Source organism: Schistocerca americana, chromosome 3, assembly GCF_021461395.2.
Source record: "Schistocerca americana isolate TAMUIC-IGC-003095 chromosome 3, iqSchAmer2.1, whole genome shotgun sequence".
Taxonomy (NCBI): domain Eukaryota; kingdom Metazoa; phylum Arthropoda; class Insecta; order Orthoptera; family Acrididae; genus Schistocerca; species Schistocerca americana.
Window position 1 is genome coordinate 567,750,323 of NC_060121.1, and position 16,963 is coordinate 567,767,285.

Consider the following 16,963-nt stretch of genomic DNA (forward strand, 5'->3'; position numbering starts at 1 on the left):
TTTTCAAACTAGTGTTCAGTGGGTGGATTTTTTAGTGCCTTTTGGTTGCAGCAAGAAGGTTTGATGTTTAGAACATGGGATGAGATGTTTTCATGTATTGACTGTTTTGAGTTCAAATAAACGCTGCTGCTTTGTGAATCCCCAAAATGACTTGAATCACATTCTAGAGTTTTCTTATCCTGTGGTTTATGGTGTCCCAGTGATCAGACTGTGGTGTCTTATCACTAAAGTGCAAGATATCTGTGTTGAAAATTTGTTGTGCAGAGAGTCTGCATCATAGGCAAAACATCTGTGGTTTGGAGGTTTTGCCTATATGTATTCAGAAATAAGTTTTGTCCAAGTTGGCAGTTGGAGCCCATAGGTAATAAAATGCTGTCTAAGAGCTACAATAAACTGATAACAGTCAATAATGAAAGTGGAAATAGAATTAAATGATAGGCAAAAAGAACATATCCATGAGGTTCATGTTCAGATGATATTAACAAAATCATTAACCACCAATGATCACCATTCTAAATCAGTATGAAGATTCTGGAAACTGTTATTTACTGAACAAAGCTTTCAATAAGTAATGTTTACAATTCTTTGAGAATCTTGCTGCTTTTAAAATTAAAAAAATTATCCATCTTCCTTTTTCTTTTGTAGTAATCAATAGTGTCTGTGTTTGCTGAAATTAATTTTGAATCAACTGGATGTACTTGTCATTGTACTGTATGTATTTATAATTTATAGTGTGCCAGTTGCTTAAAATTTTCTGTACTCTTATTTCTTTAAATCCCAGTGCAACATCTGTCCAACAATCAGTAAAATTAATGAAGTCATTAAAAGTATACATGACATAAATTTTCATTAACAAAGCTGTTCATATTTCCATCAAGTCTTATATAAGATTATATATTTAAACCATGTAAGATTTTTGAAGACCATGGACAGTTTTAATGCATTTGTTTCAAATCATCATCCTAGGCTTTAGATCATTCACAGTTTAGTTACTTCAAGAACGACATTAAGTTTGTTAATGCATTCACTAAGCAAAAACATCAGTATGTCATGAACAAGATTTATAAACCAGTTTCCTTGTTTAGGTGCGATCAGTTATGGGAGCAGCCCAGAGACGGAAATTGTCATTCAAGAATGTCTCCAGTGTAGTTGTACAACTGCTACACTCCATTAAGTATTCTATGGAGGTTCCTTTCTCAAACATTGCTGTGGCCCCAGGAGATCACAAAGCCAATGCTGCAAGGAAGGTAAGGCCAGTCATTCCCAAATATTGCCTGATAGCATTAAATTTTGATTCCATGTAGGAAGACAAAGATTATTAATTGTAAAGTGATGTTTCGAATTTTCATTGTGATCTGTAAGATCACACTGTACAGTTGAAACTGGTATCTCAGAATTATTGGATTTGCTTTTCAGTTGTTCACAAAATCTAATTTTCTCCTGGGGATGTATTGCCTATATTTAGCATCAGTGACACCTTGTCTCACTGGCTAGGTGTAAGAATGTTTAAGAATTGTATTTGCTTTCAAGTTTTGTTCTGTAACAGAGGACAGTACTGGTTATACTGATTTATAATGAACAATAGCCACGACTATTGTTGGTTACTAAAGGTGTCCGACACTCGTTACTTCAATACACTACTGTTGAACATCTACATGTGAATAAAACAAGATTGGGGTTCTTAAGGGATGTATTTTAAGTACTGCAACTGACATGGTAGGTGCATAAAACAGTCTCCCTGGTAAAATATTTTGTCACATTAGTACAGTCTTGGAGATTGAGTATTATCTGTATTATTTAGTTCAGTAGAGGGTGTTTGTCTTAAAACGCTTTAGCCTTAGGAAAAACAACAGTTTTTGAATAGGGCATAAAAGCAGTCCCGGCAAAAAGTAAAGGAATAATTGCTAGTAGAATAAAAGTTGCATATGAAGGAACAGAGAAAATGACATAAAAAAATTACACAGATAAAATAGACGTACACTTTAAGATTTGTCATATTATCTAGGATAATTGCTTAATCTTGCAGTATTTTGTACGCTGTTTGTAGCATTAGTGCCATACTGTCAGCACTCATATTTCAGATTAATTCACCATTGGTACATTGTCAGTAAACCTTACCTGGCACTCTCTTAAAAGAATGCCCCAGAGCCTTTTAGATTAAGCTTAATGTTACACCAGAAGATACACTCTGAATCATAAGTTGTCTGTAACAGTCAAATTTTAAGTTGTTTGTGGATGAAAAGCTGTTCTTCACACAACACTATCAGACTTTACAGCAGTCATTATACATGATGTAGACTGTCAAGTTGTGGTGTCATTGAACAGCTGCTGTTCGTTGTGTGGTGTGACGCTTCTAGAAAACTAGTCCTGCTTTTAGGAGTAAACTGAGTTATAACTTCTAATTTGTAACTTTAAAAAAGCTGTAGAAGTCATTGTAGTTGATCAGTAGATGCAGAAGAGGAATTGTTGCCTACCAAAATTGAGAGTCAAGTTTCGCAGAGTGCAGTTTCTTGCTTCCTAATGGCAGTAATTAAGTGATTTAATTATTTATCAAAAGTGCATGGCACAAGTGATAGAAAGATTCTGTTAGTAAGTTGTTAGTGTGTTTTTTGGTCGAACAGAGAGATAACTGTGTGATGTTACTGGGTTTTCCTATTTTTTTGCTAAATAATATACATAACAGCTTAATAAATTTCAAATTTACTTTAAATGTGTAACTGCTTGTTAGGTATGTTACACAGTTTAACAGTGTGTGGCAATATGGAATCTCTACAGGACATGAAAGTGCATGTCGTCTTGTAAGCAGTATGTCATAGTTGGGGAAGAAAGCTTTTGAGACTTGTTGGTTGCTTTTTTTTTCCCCACAGGATTTTATATCATATTTTCTTACATGTAACAGTTATTTCTTCAGAATCTTAAGCAACTAAGATTGAGTACAGGCTACCATAAATGTGCATGAAGTTACAAGCTATAGTGTATAAACTGCAATCATTATCACTGTGTTCCTCAGTTTGCAAATATAGTTTACCACTTGCCTGAGAGAAAGAGAGAGAGAGAGAGAGAGGGAGGGAGGGAGAGATAGAGATAGAGATAGGGAACAAACACTTGTGTTGTCCCCCACCTCCTTCTAATTTGTGGAAGGATGCGATAAAAGAAAGGGGGAGGGGTCTCTGATTATTGGGTTCTGCCTTTGCTTGTGACTTCATGTATAGGTAAATGGGGATTTTATCTTTTCTTGACTTGCACTAACTTAACAAACTCTGATATGCTTTGCATTGTGAAACTGAACTATACAATTTCTTTTATCTCAGGATTCTCTACTAACATGAAAATAATTTTAAAGACAATACTAACTATACTTTCTGTAAACCAAAATTAAATCTTATTAAATAACTCATGATTAGTTTTTTGGAAAGGAATGCAGTGACAGTCTAATATAGTCTTTTTTTTGTGTGATCACAAAAAGGAAGTATGCTTATTTTCATATTTTTAATATATATATAATAGTTAATATTGTCACACAAAAATCAATGATAGATCAAGTGTGTATTTTTTTCCTGTGATCACAAGAAAACAGCATTCAGATACTTAAACAAAATTTGCAGTCTTGCCTCATTAAATTTGTAGATTCCTTGAATAGCTGTATACTGCTATTTATTGACTAAACTGTACAATATGTTGCATAAAGTATTAGTTGCATAAACAAAGTTTTTAGACAAACATGCTTGATGGAACTTGGGCAGCTTTTAACACAATGATTAGCGGCTGCATTTGTAGAGTAAATGGCCCACTGCCATTGGTTGTAGGTGCTAGATTTGCAGAGAGCTCTTCACGCTGACCCCTCCACAACCGGAGGTCGCCCTTTTGGGGGCACAGAAGCACTGGACCTTCGAGATATAGCCAGCAAGGTGAGGTGGGGAGGATGCTGCTTTTTTTGCTCTGAATAATACATATTTTTAGAAAATGTTGGGCACATCCTGTACATAAATAAAAAGCAAAAGTATGTTCCATACTAACAACATAACAAATAATGAAAATATGTTTTGTGCAAATAAAAGATTTCTTTTTATTTACCTGCATTCAGCATAACAAATTATACTAAAAGAACTGATCTTAACTAACAATATTAGTAAAAATGGGAAAACCTAATTTCATTTGTTGTAAATATTTACTATTACATTTTACCTCAGCTTTTCAGATAGTTGTGAAAAACTGAGCAATGATAACAGGATGTATCAACAAATATGAGCTGTAGATGTATATTTTACCAGTCATCTAGTGGTCAGAATTACAAAAAATGCTAAAAAAGATATGCCTGACAATGCATAGAATTTCTCTCTTGTCTATAAGTTTTATACCACTAAATGTAGTGTATGAACTGTGTGGTTTGCGAGTAATAAGATTTACTTTACACACCCTCACATATTAAGATGTCTTACAGAATAATACTGTTTTCAGTTCAGGAACAGCTGTTTATGATGATTCTAAATATTTGCAAAAGCTACCATTTGCAACACATTAACTGAAGAGTTTTTTGAGGTACTTTTCCTACAAGACTAACTGAAGGGCCTGTAAAAGCTGTGGAAAGTGGAGGATGAGGTTCCCCAAAGAACTTACTTGTTGCTATAAAGCTAGCAGTTTGTCTCTCCTCTTATGATGTGATGGCATAAACAGTTAGTCTGTAACACAGTGATACAGCGTTCCTTGAAAGCTTGGGAGTTACTGCTAATATTGGAGAGAGAGAGAGAGCGCGCGTGTGTGTGTGTGTGTGTGTGTGTGTGTGTGTGTGTGTGTGTGTGTGTCCTTCAAATTATGGATTGTAATACTAATAGTGATAATTAACATACAGATATGTGGTTATGAATAGTTAAATATGTCCAAAGTTAACAGAAGCCAACATCAAATATGTGCTGTGGGAGACTGGTTCTCATGTTACCAATAAAATTTTGTTTAGGTGTTTTGATTTGGTTCTCAACTAAGCACAAGGGGACTTCAAAAATTAACTTTAACATGTTGTTCCATACAAGACCATTGCACAACAAGAGTGGTGCATTCTCAGGAGACATTACATGTTTTGCGTTGCTTGCAGACACAGTTCTGCTGTGGTACAGTTAAGAGGCAACTGACAGTATGCAAACAAAATAGTGCAGCAACCGGAAGTATACCCCTACATGGAAGTACCTGGGACAGTAAGTTTCTTGTGGACAAAACATCTAAACTTTATGCTGATTCACTGCAAAATTATAGCAGTATTTGGAACAAGTGCAATTTCACATCCAGCTGTAGTGAAATGGTGCAAACAACTCAACAAATACTGCAGAGACATATGTGATACTGATGGGTAAGAAAGACCATTGACGTCAACCCCCCCCTCCTCCCCCCGGTAGCTGAGTGGTCAGTGCGACGGACTGTCAATCCTAAGGGCCCGTGTTCGATTCCCGGCTGGGTCGGTGATTTTCTCCGCTCAGGGACTGGGTGTTGTGTTGTCCTAATCATCATCATTTCATCCCCATCGACGCGCAAGTCGCTGAAGTGGCGTCAAATCGAAAGACTTGCACCAGGCGAGTGGTCTACCTGACGGGAGGCCCTCCTCACACGCCATTATTATTATCATCAACCATAGACAACACTGATCAGTTCATCGAGAATTGATTCACAGCAATCATAGATTTTTCAACTATGAGTACATTTGCACAGCAGTTTCTTGAATGGTACCATGATAAGGAGTGCATTTGTATTGTTGAGTAACTGAACAATTGGTAGAATGTTCTGACCATTGTTCATAGAGACTTTGTGAATATGGAAAAAATAGTGGCATGTGTCTGTGTGTTGCAGCCTTCAACAAAAGTTACTTGGTCTGCTATGATAATGTGTAACTTTTTTTTTTGAAGTCCACTTGTGGTAACATAATTGTGTAGAAAATGTACATAATGTCTCACAGGACTGAAAATTACAGTGGGCTACCGTTAATGGCTACAGAAAATAATAAGGTACTGAAGGAGAGAAGTGATTAGTGATTTAAAACCAAAATCAATTTACAATGAAACAAAGTGGCCGGCCAATTCTTATCTTTAGGCAGAAAAATTCCAGTACTGCCGATGACACATATAAAAGTGAAAAAAACTAGTCCTACTTTTTTGGACAGAGAAGTGGAATGAGTATTGCAATTGACAAATAAAAGAAAATTGGAAAAAGAAATGGGTAAAAACCAGAGAGAGAGAGAGAGAGAGAGAGAGAGAGAGAGAGAGAGAGAGAGAGAGGAGGATAAAAAAGTATTTAAGGAAATACTACCAATATGATAAAACCTGGGGGGATGTTAACAGACAGAAGTAAGTTCTGGAGGATGGTAGAGGCAAATTGGTGCTGGATGGAAATATGCAAATGTCCCCTGTAATGTAGAAGGCAATCAGTTCTCTGGAATGATGCTTTAGAGATTGCTCAACAACTGGATACCGGGTATAACCAAAACACTGTTCTTTTGTGTCAAGTCATGCACTCATGCTGTTTGGTGGTGGTCATTCCATATTAAAAGCTGTCCGTGGACACATGCTGTTTGGTATACATGTGTGGTCAGGAATGTCATGGTTTCACAAAGAGTTGTGTGTAATAGGAGGACAATGGAGGGCAACAGTGTACTTTGGAAAGGATATATAAGGAGTGAAGTGAGCAAATCTCATTTTGGAGCCATATGCGAGACGGCCAGAATCTTGACAGGCTAATGTGTTAAGGTATTGTAGGCCTAGGTGGTACTGAGTGAGAAAGGGACAGTTGGCTCCACAGTTTTTTGGAAGTGGAAGCTGTTTTCGTCACAGGGTGAGAAGAAGGTACATGCAAGATATGTTTGTAGATAATAACTGTGTGGCAGTTGTGGCTGAGGAAAGTCTGGGAGAGGTAGTTAGCATAATTGTTGAGCAAATTGTGTTGGACCAGAAAAATTTGAGAAGGATGTATAGGAAGTAGCTCTGGAGGTGAAAACTCTCTCTCCAACATGTTCCTACATCTTGCCACTCTTGCAGACTTAAGCTCCGTTAAGTACCCTCCCCCTCCCCACCCCATAAAAATTTCTGGTTTTTTGACCAACACTGTCTGTTAATTGATGTTCTCTTGAGATGAATAGGCTTTTTATTTGAGATGTAAAGTCAATTATATCTACAAATTTGCATCATTAATAAATGGTTGTGTCAATTACAGGAAAATATTTTTTAAGCGTAACAGTTAAGGTGACAAAGTAACCTTAATGTGCAAATTAATTGTTGCGAAATATAATATGATACATATCTATCGATACAGGGTGATTCAAAAGTAACTGTAAAAACTTTATGGATATCATCTCTGAAATTGCTTTATGTCAGAGTTATGCAGTAAAGCAGGTATCATGAGAGCAGCACAAACAGTACAAAATTAATTTTTCTTGAAAAGCAATGACATGAAGGAACAGAATTTGAGCACTGTGCATTGACACCAGAACATGTTCAAAATGATGTCTCTGTAGATTAAGACAGTGAGGTTCTTGATCTCTTACTGCACTCTAAATGTTGCATGCACTGTTCATCTTATACTGCACAGTTGCACACCCATTTTCATTTTTCTGCTGTAGTTCTGCTACATTCTCAGTTACTCAGTACCATACATGAGCTCCTTGAGGAGGCCCCAAAGGTGTAAGTCCAGGGGTTAGGATTCAGAGATATGGTGGGTCAAAGCAACTGGTCCTCCATGAACTGTCCACTTATCAGGACATGCAACATTGAGATAGTCTCTTGCTTCACAACCGAAATTTGTATGTACCTATAGGTGTTAGCTCCTGTACCTTCTTCAGGGGAAATGAGCGGAATTGCTGTCTCCAAAACAGGTGTAGTACAGTTGATTGAGGAACCCTTATGGTGACACACATACAGTGAGTATTTATGGTTGTATCTTAAGTTGCCATTTCCAATATGTTCCCAAAGCTCTTTCCATCCAGTTGATGACAACCTAACTGTGGTGTACCACAAATGCCAGATTCCTTTAAACACCTGTCCACAACTGTGAGAGTCTGATGGTTTGGTACTCTTCTGTTTGGAAACATCTCTATGTACTGTTTTATTGCTGCTCATGCATTGCCTTCTGCTGTGTCATGAAGGTGGTCTATATCCACATATTCACTGTTTGAGTCCCTAGACCATCATACCATACGCAACAACTGTACTCTTTGAACGATTGACAGAATGAAAGTATGTATTATGTCTGTTGCCGCTACAGTGAAACAGCACCATAGAGTACAATGGGGCTGACTGAAGTCAAGTAAACAATGGCATTTCATGGCAGAATCAACTGAGCAGTATAGAGGAGTCTACAAAGCACATCAGATGAATACAACATGCCAAAAGCCCGTACTGGTCCATAATGTACATCTACCTCAAGTATTATGTGTTGTAACCCGAAAATAAAGCAATTACAGAAAAAAAACTGTATTTCACATTTTACTCTTATTTTTATGCACCCATTACACCCATTAAGTGTGGATAGTTATTTTGAATCAGCATGTATAAGATTTGATCGCTATTCGAGAGTGGAAGAGCTGAGCAGGCATGTGGAAAGAGCTTTCAAACAAAATATGAGTATGTCCATGCACACACACATGCACATGAAAACACACACACACACAAACACACACACACACTATAGAACTTATTATATCAGTCTGTTGGTGTTTTTCTTTTTTTTTTTTTTTTTACACGGTATTTGCCCAAACCTTTCACTGAAGAATAATAGTGTATACATTTTGCAGAACAAGGTAACAGAGAAGTTCAAAAGACCATTCAAGAAACGGCATTCTAGTGTGTATCATCAACCATCAAATCGTGTAAATAAGTATTTGGCACAAGCTATTGATGCACGGAGTGTTGACAGAGAAAAGTCAACCCATGTCAACCTTGCAACATTGTGCTTCAAAGATAGGGAGAAAGAGAATCAGGTAAGTTTTATGTTATTATTATAATAATACAGCATTTAAGTCTTTTTGTCTTTGGTTTACTTATAGTGCTGGGTAGTAAAACCAAATATTTAAATCTGAAGTCACTCCTTAATTTGGACAATCAGAATAATAAATGCTGGAAACATCACAATTAAACCTAAACTACGGGGTGTTCAAAAAGTCTCTCCACAGTGCCATATGATTGTTAGCTGCGCATGCCGTATGGTGCAGGAATATACCGAAATGAAACTCAGTGAAATACAGGTTGGGAATTTATTGATTATTCATTTTTACTTACAGATTTTCACATTAAATGTTGAAAGTGTCCCCTGTGTTGTTGAATACATAATTCAATTCATCTGATCGTGTTTCCAAACACAAGCTGTAACATTTCTTCTGTAACAGAAACAGCAAAAGTGGATATTGCAGTTTTCAATTCATCAATGGATTTTGGGCGGTCAGGTGGTGGTAGGTCAGGCGATCATAGAGGCCAAAGTCCCTGTGAAATTATGCGATCACCAAAAACATCAGCAAGCAGTGACACTGAAACGCAAGCTGTATGCACAGTTGCACCATCTTGTTGAAAAACATAAGTTCTCCTATGTATAGGATACAGAATATCACTGCAGTATCATTGTACATTTATTGGTTGGTTGAAAAACCCAGGCAGGTGAACAATCATACGACATGCGCAGCTAACAATCATATGGCACTGTGGAGAAACTTTTTGAAAACCCCGTATTTATAACACAGGAACTTGTTCTTGATCACAAATGAATGCAAGCATGTAATTTTTTTCCCCTTTGCTTAGCTCTCAGGTTACTATCTTAACTACTGAGAGTCACACCGTTCTGGTCGACACACTCGTCTCAACAGTAACTTGCCAACTGCCTCTACTTAACTCCACAATAACCACAGACCCCTAAAAGATAAAGATACCATGCATTCCCCCACTAAATCTTCTTTTCAAATTTACAAGAAAATCTGGAAAATAAAAGATAAAAAAAAATTAGGGCATGGAAATTGCAGTTGCATAACTAACACAATATTACAAATTTACTCAGCAATCACTCACTATTATGACAACATTACTACCAACAAATTTATCATATAACATCCTAAAAGATGCCATCCTACATGCAAAATTTAGTGTCTCTTGATTTAAATGTAGCATTATCTAATAAACAAGAGGTGGAGGAGGGAGGGGAGGAGGAATTAACTATTGCGTGAGATAATCTGACATGACACGTTATTCCAATAATAATTTAGTTTGCAATTTTGCCAAATAAAGACACGGTTGGAGACATATATATATTTAAAAAATACCATTACCAGTTTCAAATGTTTCACAATTAATCACTAGATGGTTCTTAATGCTTTCATTTCCTTTCAGTTGCCCTAGGATAAACCCTATTTCTCAACTACAAATTTGTAACCAAATGGGTGCGCTACATATTTGTGTTGGAATGCAACTTCTATGAAATGTCCATCTGGCATATTTGTTTTTGCAGTTTTCTTACAAAGAAATAGTTTCTCAAGTATTTTCAGAGTTGCAGACATTTCACTGCTTGGTAAACCACTTTCTTTAGGTCACAAAAAAAAAATTTCAGTTTGCACCATTTGTTTTGATTTACTACTTAATTCAGATGCACAAATATTTCAGCTCATTATATTGAAAATTTTCATTTACCGTATCTTCGAAATGACATCATGTTGAGTCTGAGTTGTCAGTAGCTTTTCATTTTTACATGCTCCACATGGACAATATTACTCGTAATTGTCTGCTGAAAAAGAACAGAAGGGAAATTAACAAAAAAAGAATTGAAATGCGCATCTCGCTACACTCCCATTAACATACAGAAGTACTCTAGCTTGTTGGTGAGTTGATACATATCTCATAGTTAAAATTAAAATTTAAAACAGTGTTGATCGCAATCTTGTTAAAATATTTTTTTATTGGAGTGAGTGACCGGTTTCGACTCTGTGAAAAGTCATCTTCAGGCTCCAGAGCGGTGGATGGACACTGCTAGATGAGTTCCGTCAACCCTCGATGCTCGTGTAACTGCTCAGTACCAAATATTTAAATCTGAAGTCACTCCTTACTTTGGACAATCAGAATAATAAATGCTGGAAACATCACAATTAAACCTAAACTATGAGGTGTTCAAAAAGTCTCTCCGCAGCGTGTAGCAGTATTTGTTTGTAATAAGTATTTTGCTGTACATGTGCAGTAGAGTATACTGCGAGATTTTAGTGAAAGAGGAATGAGTGTGGGAGGTGATGTGCTACTTGGTTTTGCATTAATCTGAATCAATAAAAGTGTGTTTCAACTGATACAATGCACATAGCCATTTCCAAAACTGTCAGTGTTCTGTGCTTGCTCCTTGTGCCCTTCTGTTATGAAGAAAACAGTGAAAGTAAATCACATGAAGATTTAAGAGAGGAAAGAACCTTCAAATCTTCGCATTCCATTCCTCTGGAAACTTCTTAAGCAGATAAATCTGCTTAAGAAGTTTCTTCAGTGATTCAGACTCTTACACAGCTGGACTAGAAGCAGCTATTGGTGAAAACTGCAGTGATGATGATGCTGCTTGTCTGACACAGGCCTCGGAGGATTGGGTGGGTCTAGAGACCATATGTTCTTTGCATAGGCAGTTGGATGATGATGCAAATGGGAATGTAGATCTCTCTGAAACAGATGAGTTTTTGAGAGAAGAATTGAACCACGCCAGGGGTCATGAACGGAGGCAACATGCATTTCATCGCAATAATGACAAGCATATCCCCGTGAAGGAATTATGGGAAGCCTGGATTCACTCTGAAGTTCATAACTGGACTGCAGAGAAAACTGCTGAGTGTTTAGCAACAAATGTTGAGTTACAACAGTACCATTCCAACATTTATTGTGAACAGAGTTACAGGAGCAGCTCTGCCAAGACTAGAAGCTAATAACATGCATTACTTAAGCAATGTTCTGGGAATTAAAGATCCCATTCACAAACAGAAAATTGCACTGAAAGCTATGGATGTTGTACTGCTTGGCCCACTGAAAGATTACAGCCATGGAACAAAGGACATCATCCTCATAACTCTTTTACTTGGAGCACTTATTGGGTGTTGTTATGCCTATCATCAAAATAAAAACTCTAAGAAACATCTAAGACACATGATGAGTGACGTGGAGAGTCTCCATAAGGCAGAACGTGCATAGGATAAATTGCAGAAAGAGCTTGAGCAAGCTAGGTTCAAACGGGATTGTGTGACGACAGAGAAGCAGAATTTGGAAAAACTACTACTAGAACAAGGTTGTGATAATGCTGAGATGCGGACATCTTATTCTTATCTTGAGGTTTCACAACTGAAAGCTGAAATTGAGATGGTTGTGCAGGGAGCTTCAGAGAGCAGTAGGTGAATTAGAAAATCGTTGTTGGTCACCTCCAGTAGGGTTACAGCAATGGTTACAACTTACTCATGAAATAGAAAATAAGGCTTATATTAAGAAAAAGCTTTCAGTGGAGAAGCAACTTCAGCAAGCAAGAGAAGCTTAGAAAGAAAACATCAAATTTGGTGGGCGCTTTTGTATCAACTCATGGGAAGTCTATAGATGATGTTGCTCGAAGCATTGTGGAAGCAAGGACTGCCTTAAATGAAGTTACACAGGAACTGAAAGAATTTGTCCACCGTTGGAAGCAAATTGAGCTGCTATGTGGTTTTAATAATATCAATAATAGTGGTCTCTAGTACCTGGAAAATGTTTTATATTGAGGAACAGCAAATTGAAAAGGAGGGCCCACTGGTCGCATGGGTAGCAGCCATGATGATTTAGATGATGACTTGTGCTCTCCATCAGCGGGTATCACAGACAATATGCAGTGGAAGGACACAGGAGACTCATCTGGCAGTGAGACAGGAAAACAAGAGCAGGATGATGATTTCCAGGCTGACTAAAAGTTTAGTATGCAATGTACATTTTACCATAGGCACTGACAGTTGACCAGAAGAACATACAAGTTGAAGTAAATCAAGATCCTCAGTGATACGATCTTACAGTCAGGATACCAGTGTGTTCATTGGTGACAGAGAGGGTTCAACTGGTGCCACTTCACAGTCAGAAACATGCCTTGACTCACCGGGAGCACACAGAAAGATAGTTACTTCAACAAAGAGGCAGTCAAGAGATCAACTTGGATCCAATAGAAAATATAATCCTCAGGACATTTATAAAGACGTTTTGTCACAAGAAAGTGTGAATAGAGGCCAGATAACATCAAGGGTGATCACTACAAGGGAAACTGCAAAAGAGCCGACGCCGTCCTTTGATGATGAAACCTACTCCACAGACTCAAATTCTACACCCAGGGATGACAATCGTTGGAGAAAGCGCAAGCCATTTTTTTTCTTTACTTGTAAGCTGAAGTGAATTTTATGTTGTTAATAATAAAGAAACATGAAAAGGAAGACAGACTTGGTTCATATTTGCGAACTGTGTCCACGTTTCTTGAGTTAGAGGATATAGGAGAACGTAATCCTCTCAGTTGCCCCAGCGTTGAGCTTTTTGAGCTCCGGCTGTTTATGAGAGGTAAAAGATGTGTGCTTTAATTATTTATGGTGCTGAACACTATAACAATTATACTGGAAACTGGTTTTTCAGGTATATTCTATTTAATTTCCTGAGAAGGAAAGTTCCTACTCACCATATAGCGGAGATGCTGAGTCGCGATAGGCACAATAAAAAGATTCACACAATTAAAGCTTTCGGCCATTAAGGCCTCTGTCAGCAGTAGACACACACACACACACACACACACACACACACACACACACACACACACACACACACACACCTGCAGTCTCATAGAGCTGAGACCACACAGCAAACAGCAGCACCAGTGCATGATGGGAGTGGCGACTGGGTGGGGGTAAGGAGGAGGCTGGGACAGGGAAGGGGAGGGATACTATGGTGGGAGTGGCGGACAGTCAAGTGTTGCAGTTTAGGTGGAGGGCAGGAGAGAAGGTGCGAAGGGGGAAAGGGGTAAGTAGCGGAAAGGAGAGAAATAAAAGAAATTAGAAGACTGAGTGTGGCGGTGAAATGATGGCTGTGTAGTGCTGGAATGGGAACAGGGAGGGGGCTGGATGGGTGAGGACAGTGACTAGCGAAGGTTGAGGCCAGGAGGGTTACGGAAACATAGAATGTATCACAGGGAAAGTTCCCACCTGTGCAATTCAGAAAAGCTTGTGTTGGTGGGAAGGATCCATATGGCACAGGCTGTGAAGCATTCATTAGGATGAGGGATATCATGTTTGGCAGTGTGTTCAGCAACAGGGTGGTCCACTTGTTTCTTGGCCACAGTTTGTTGGTGGCCGTTCATGCAGACAGACAGCTTGTTGGTTGTCATGCCTACATAGAATGCAGCGCAGAGGTTGCAGCTTAGCTTGTAAATCACGTGACTGGTTTCACAGGTAGCCCTGCCTTTGATGGGATAGGTGATCTTAGTGACTGGACTAGAGTAGGTGGTGGTAGGAGGATGTATGGGACAGGTCTTGCATCTAGGTCTATTACAGGGGTATGAACCATGATGTAAGGGACTGGGAACAGGGGTTGTGTAAGGATGGACGAGTATATTGTGTAGGTTCAGTGGACGGCGGAATACCACGGTAGGAGGGGTGGGAAGGATAGTGGGCAGGACATTTCTCATTTCAGAGCATGATGAGAGGTAATCGAAACCCTGGCAGAGAATGTAATTCAGTTGCTCCAGTCCCGGATGGTACTGAGTTATGAGGGGAATGCTCCTCTGTGGCCGGACCGTGGGACTTTGGGAGGTGGTGGGAGAGTGGAAAGATAAGGCACGGGAGATTTGTTTTTGTACAAGGATGGGAGGATAATTATGGTCAGTGAAGGCTTCAGTGAGACCCTCAGTATATTTTGGGAGGGACTGCTCATCACTGCAGATGTGATGACCATGGGTGGCTAGGCTGAATGGAAGGGACTTCTTGGTATGGAATGGGTGGCAGCTGTCAAAGTGGAGGTATTGCTGGTGGTTAGTAGGTTTTATATGGACAGAGGTACTGATGTAGCCATTTCTGAGGTGAAGGTCAACATCTAGGAAGGTGGTTTGTTGGGTCGAGTAGGACCAGGTGAATGGGGGAGAAGTTGTTGAGGTTCTGGAGGAATGTGAATAAGGTGTCTTCACCTTCAATCCAGATAGCAAAGATGTCATCAGTGAATCTGAACCAGGTGAAGAGTTTAGGATTCTGGGTTTTTAGGAAGGATTCCTCTAGATGGCCCATGAATAGGTTAGCATACGATGGTGCCATGCGGGTGCCCATAGCTGTACCGCGGATTTGTTTGTAGTTAATGCCTTCAATGGGGCTGCAACTTCTGTGCTGCATTCTATGTAGGCATGAACACCAACAAGCTGTCTGTCCGCATGAACGACCACCAACAAACTGTGGCCAAGAAACAAGTGGACCACACTGTTGCCAAACATGATATCCCTCATGTTAAGGACTGCTTCACAGCCTGTGCCATATGGATTCTTCCCACCATCACCAGCTTTTCTGAATTGCACAGGTGGGAACTTACCCTGTGATACATTCTACGTTCCCGTAACCCTCCTGGCCTCAACCTTCGTTAGTCACTGTCCTCACCCATCCAGCCCCCTCCCTGTTCCCATTCCAGCACTACACAGCTGTCATTTCACCGCCACACCCAGTCCTTTAATTTCTTTTATTTCTCTCCTTTCCACTACTTACCCCCTCCACCCTCCGCATCTTCTCTCCTGCCCTCTGTCTAAACTGCAACACTTGAATGTCCGCCACTCCCACCATAGTATCCCTCCCCTTCCCTGCCCCAGCCTCCTCCTTAACCCCACCCAGTCGCCACTCCCATCATGCACTGGTGCTGCTGTTTGCAGTGTGGTCTCAGCTCTCTGAGACTGCTGATGTGTGTGCAAGTTCCGTTTGTGTGTGTGTGTGTGTGTGTGTGTGTGTGTGTGTGTGTGTGTGTGTGTGTGTGTGTGTGTCTACTGCTGACAAAGGCCTTAATGGCCGAAAGGTTTAATTGTGTGAATCTTTTTATTGTGCCTATTGCGACTCAGCATCTCCGCTATATGGTGAGTAGCAACTTTCCTTCTCTGGTATTGTTGCATTCTGTCATGGATTTTCAAAACCTAAATTTCCTCCTGGCTACACAAATAATTTAATAATCTTACAAGGTATTACAATTTTGTTTTCAATATACAGTAATAATGTAATCTACAAAGAATTGCAATATTTACAAATAAACTTGCACCACAACAAAAAATACTCAGTCAGTCAGTTTTATAAAAACTTCCTTTATTGATGAGCAGTTACAAGAGTGTTGAGGGTTGACGGAACTCATCTATCAGTGTCCATCCACCGTTCTGTAGTCAGAAGATGAGTCTTTCACAGAGTCGAAACTGGTCACTCTCTCCAATAGAAAATATTTGAACAAGATTGCGATCAAGACCGTTTTAAATTTTAACTACTTTTAAGATCGCTGACTATGTTTTCAAAAATCTTACATATCTCATAGTCTGTGATGGTTGGGGGGTAACACATTGCACTTCCACAGAACAGCACACATGGTTTTCTTGCTGAACATAGCAGCTGGCCTTATGTGTGCTGTTAGGGGTAAATGCTCTCTCTCCTACACCGGCTGTGTGACAGCCAATGGGTCATCTTGCGTGCACCGAGTCCTGCCTGATGACTCAGTGCCTGCCCAATGCGTGGGAGTGAGCAAATTTGTTCTGTTTCTGCTCATTGTTGATGGGTGGATTTGGCTCATCTCTGTGCTTTGTAGAAGGGGACAGCCCTACCCTGCACCTGTGCGGATTGTTACTCATCCTTGCTGCTGCTGTTGGCGTCAGCTCTTGACATGTTCAGGATCTGAATTAAAAAAAAAAAATCATTCTTAAGCATCAGATAGAAGCGCAATCACTCATAGAATTCCTTTTGCTCTCACACTGCTGAGTGATTAATTTTTTTTCA

General features: G+C 39.2%; 1 protein-coding gene across 4 annotated transcripts in view; it reads left to right on the top strand.

Moving 5' to 3' along the window:
• Positions 1 to 16,963, top strand: part of LOC124605803 (Ca(2+)/calmodulin-responsive adenylate cyclase) — a 353,810-nt gene that overhangs the window by 197,370 nt on the left and 139,477 nt on the right. For 3 of the 4 annotated variants that reach the window (XM_047137705.1, XM_047137704.1, XM_047137702.1), the window contains 3 exons: positions 1,086 to 1,247; positions 3,807 to 3,908; positions 8,768 to 8,953. In XM_047137705.1, coding sequence (XP_046993661.1) covers positions 1,086 to 1,247; positions 3,807 to 3,908; positions 8,768 to 8,953 — 450 coding nt within the window. The remainder of the gene's footprint in view (positions 1 to 1,085; positions 1,248 to 3,806; positions 3,909 to 8,767; positions 8,954 to 16,963) is intronic. The other variant, XM_047137703.1, reaches the window with a different exon arrangement.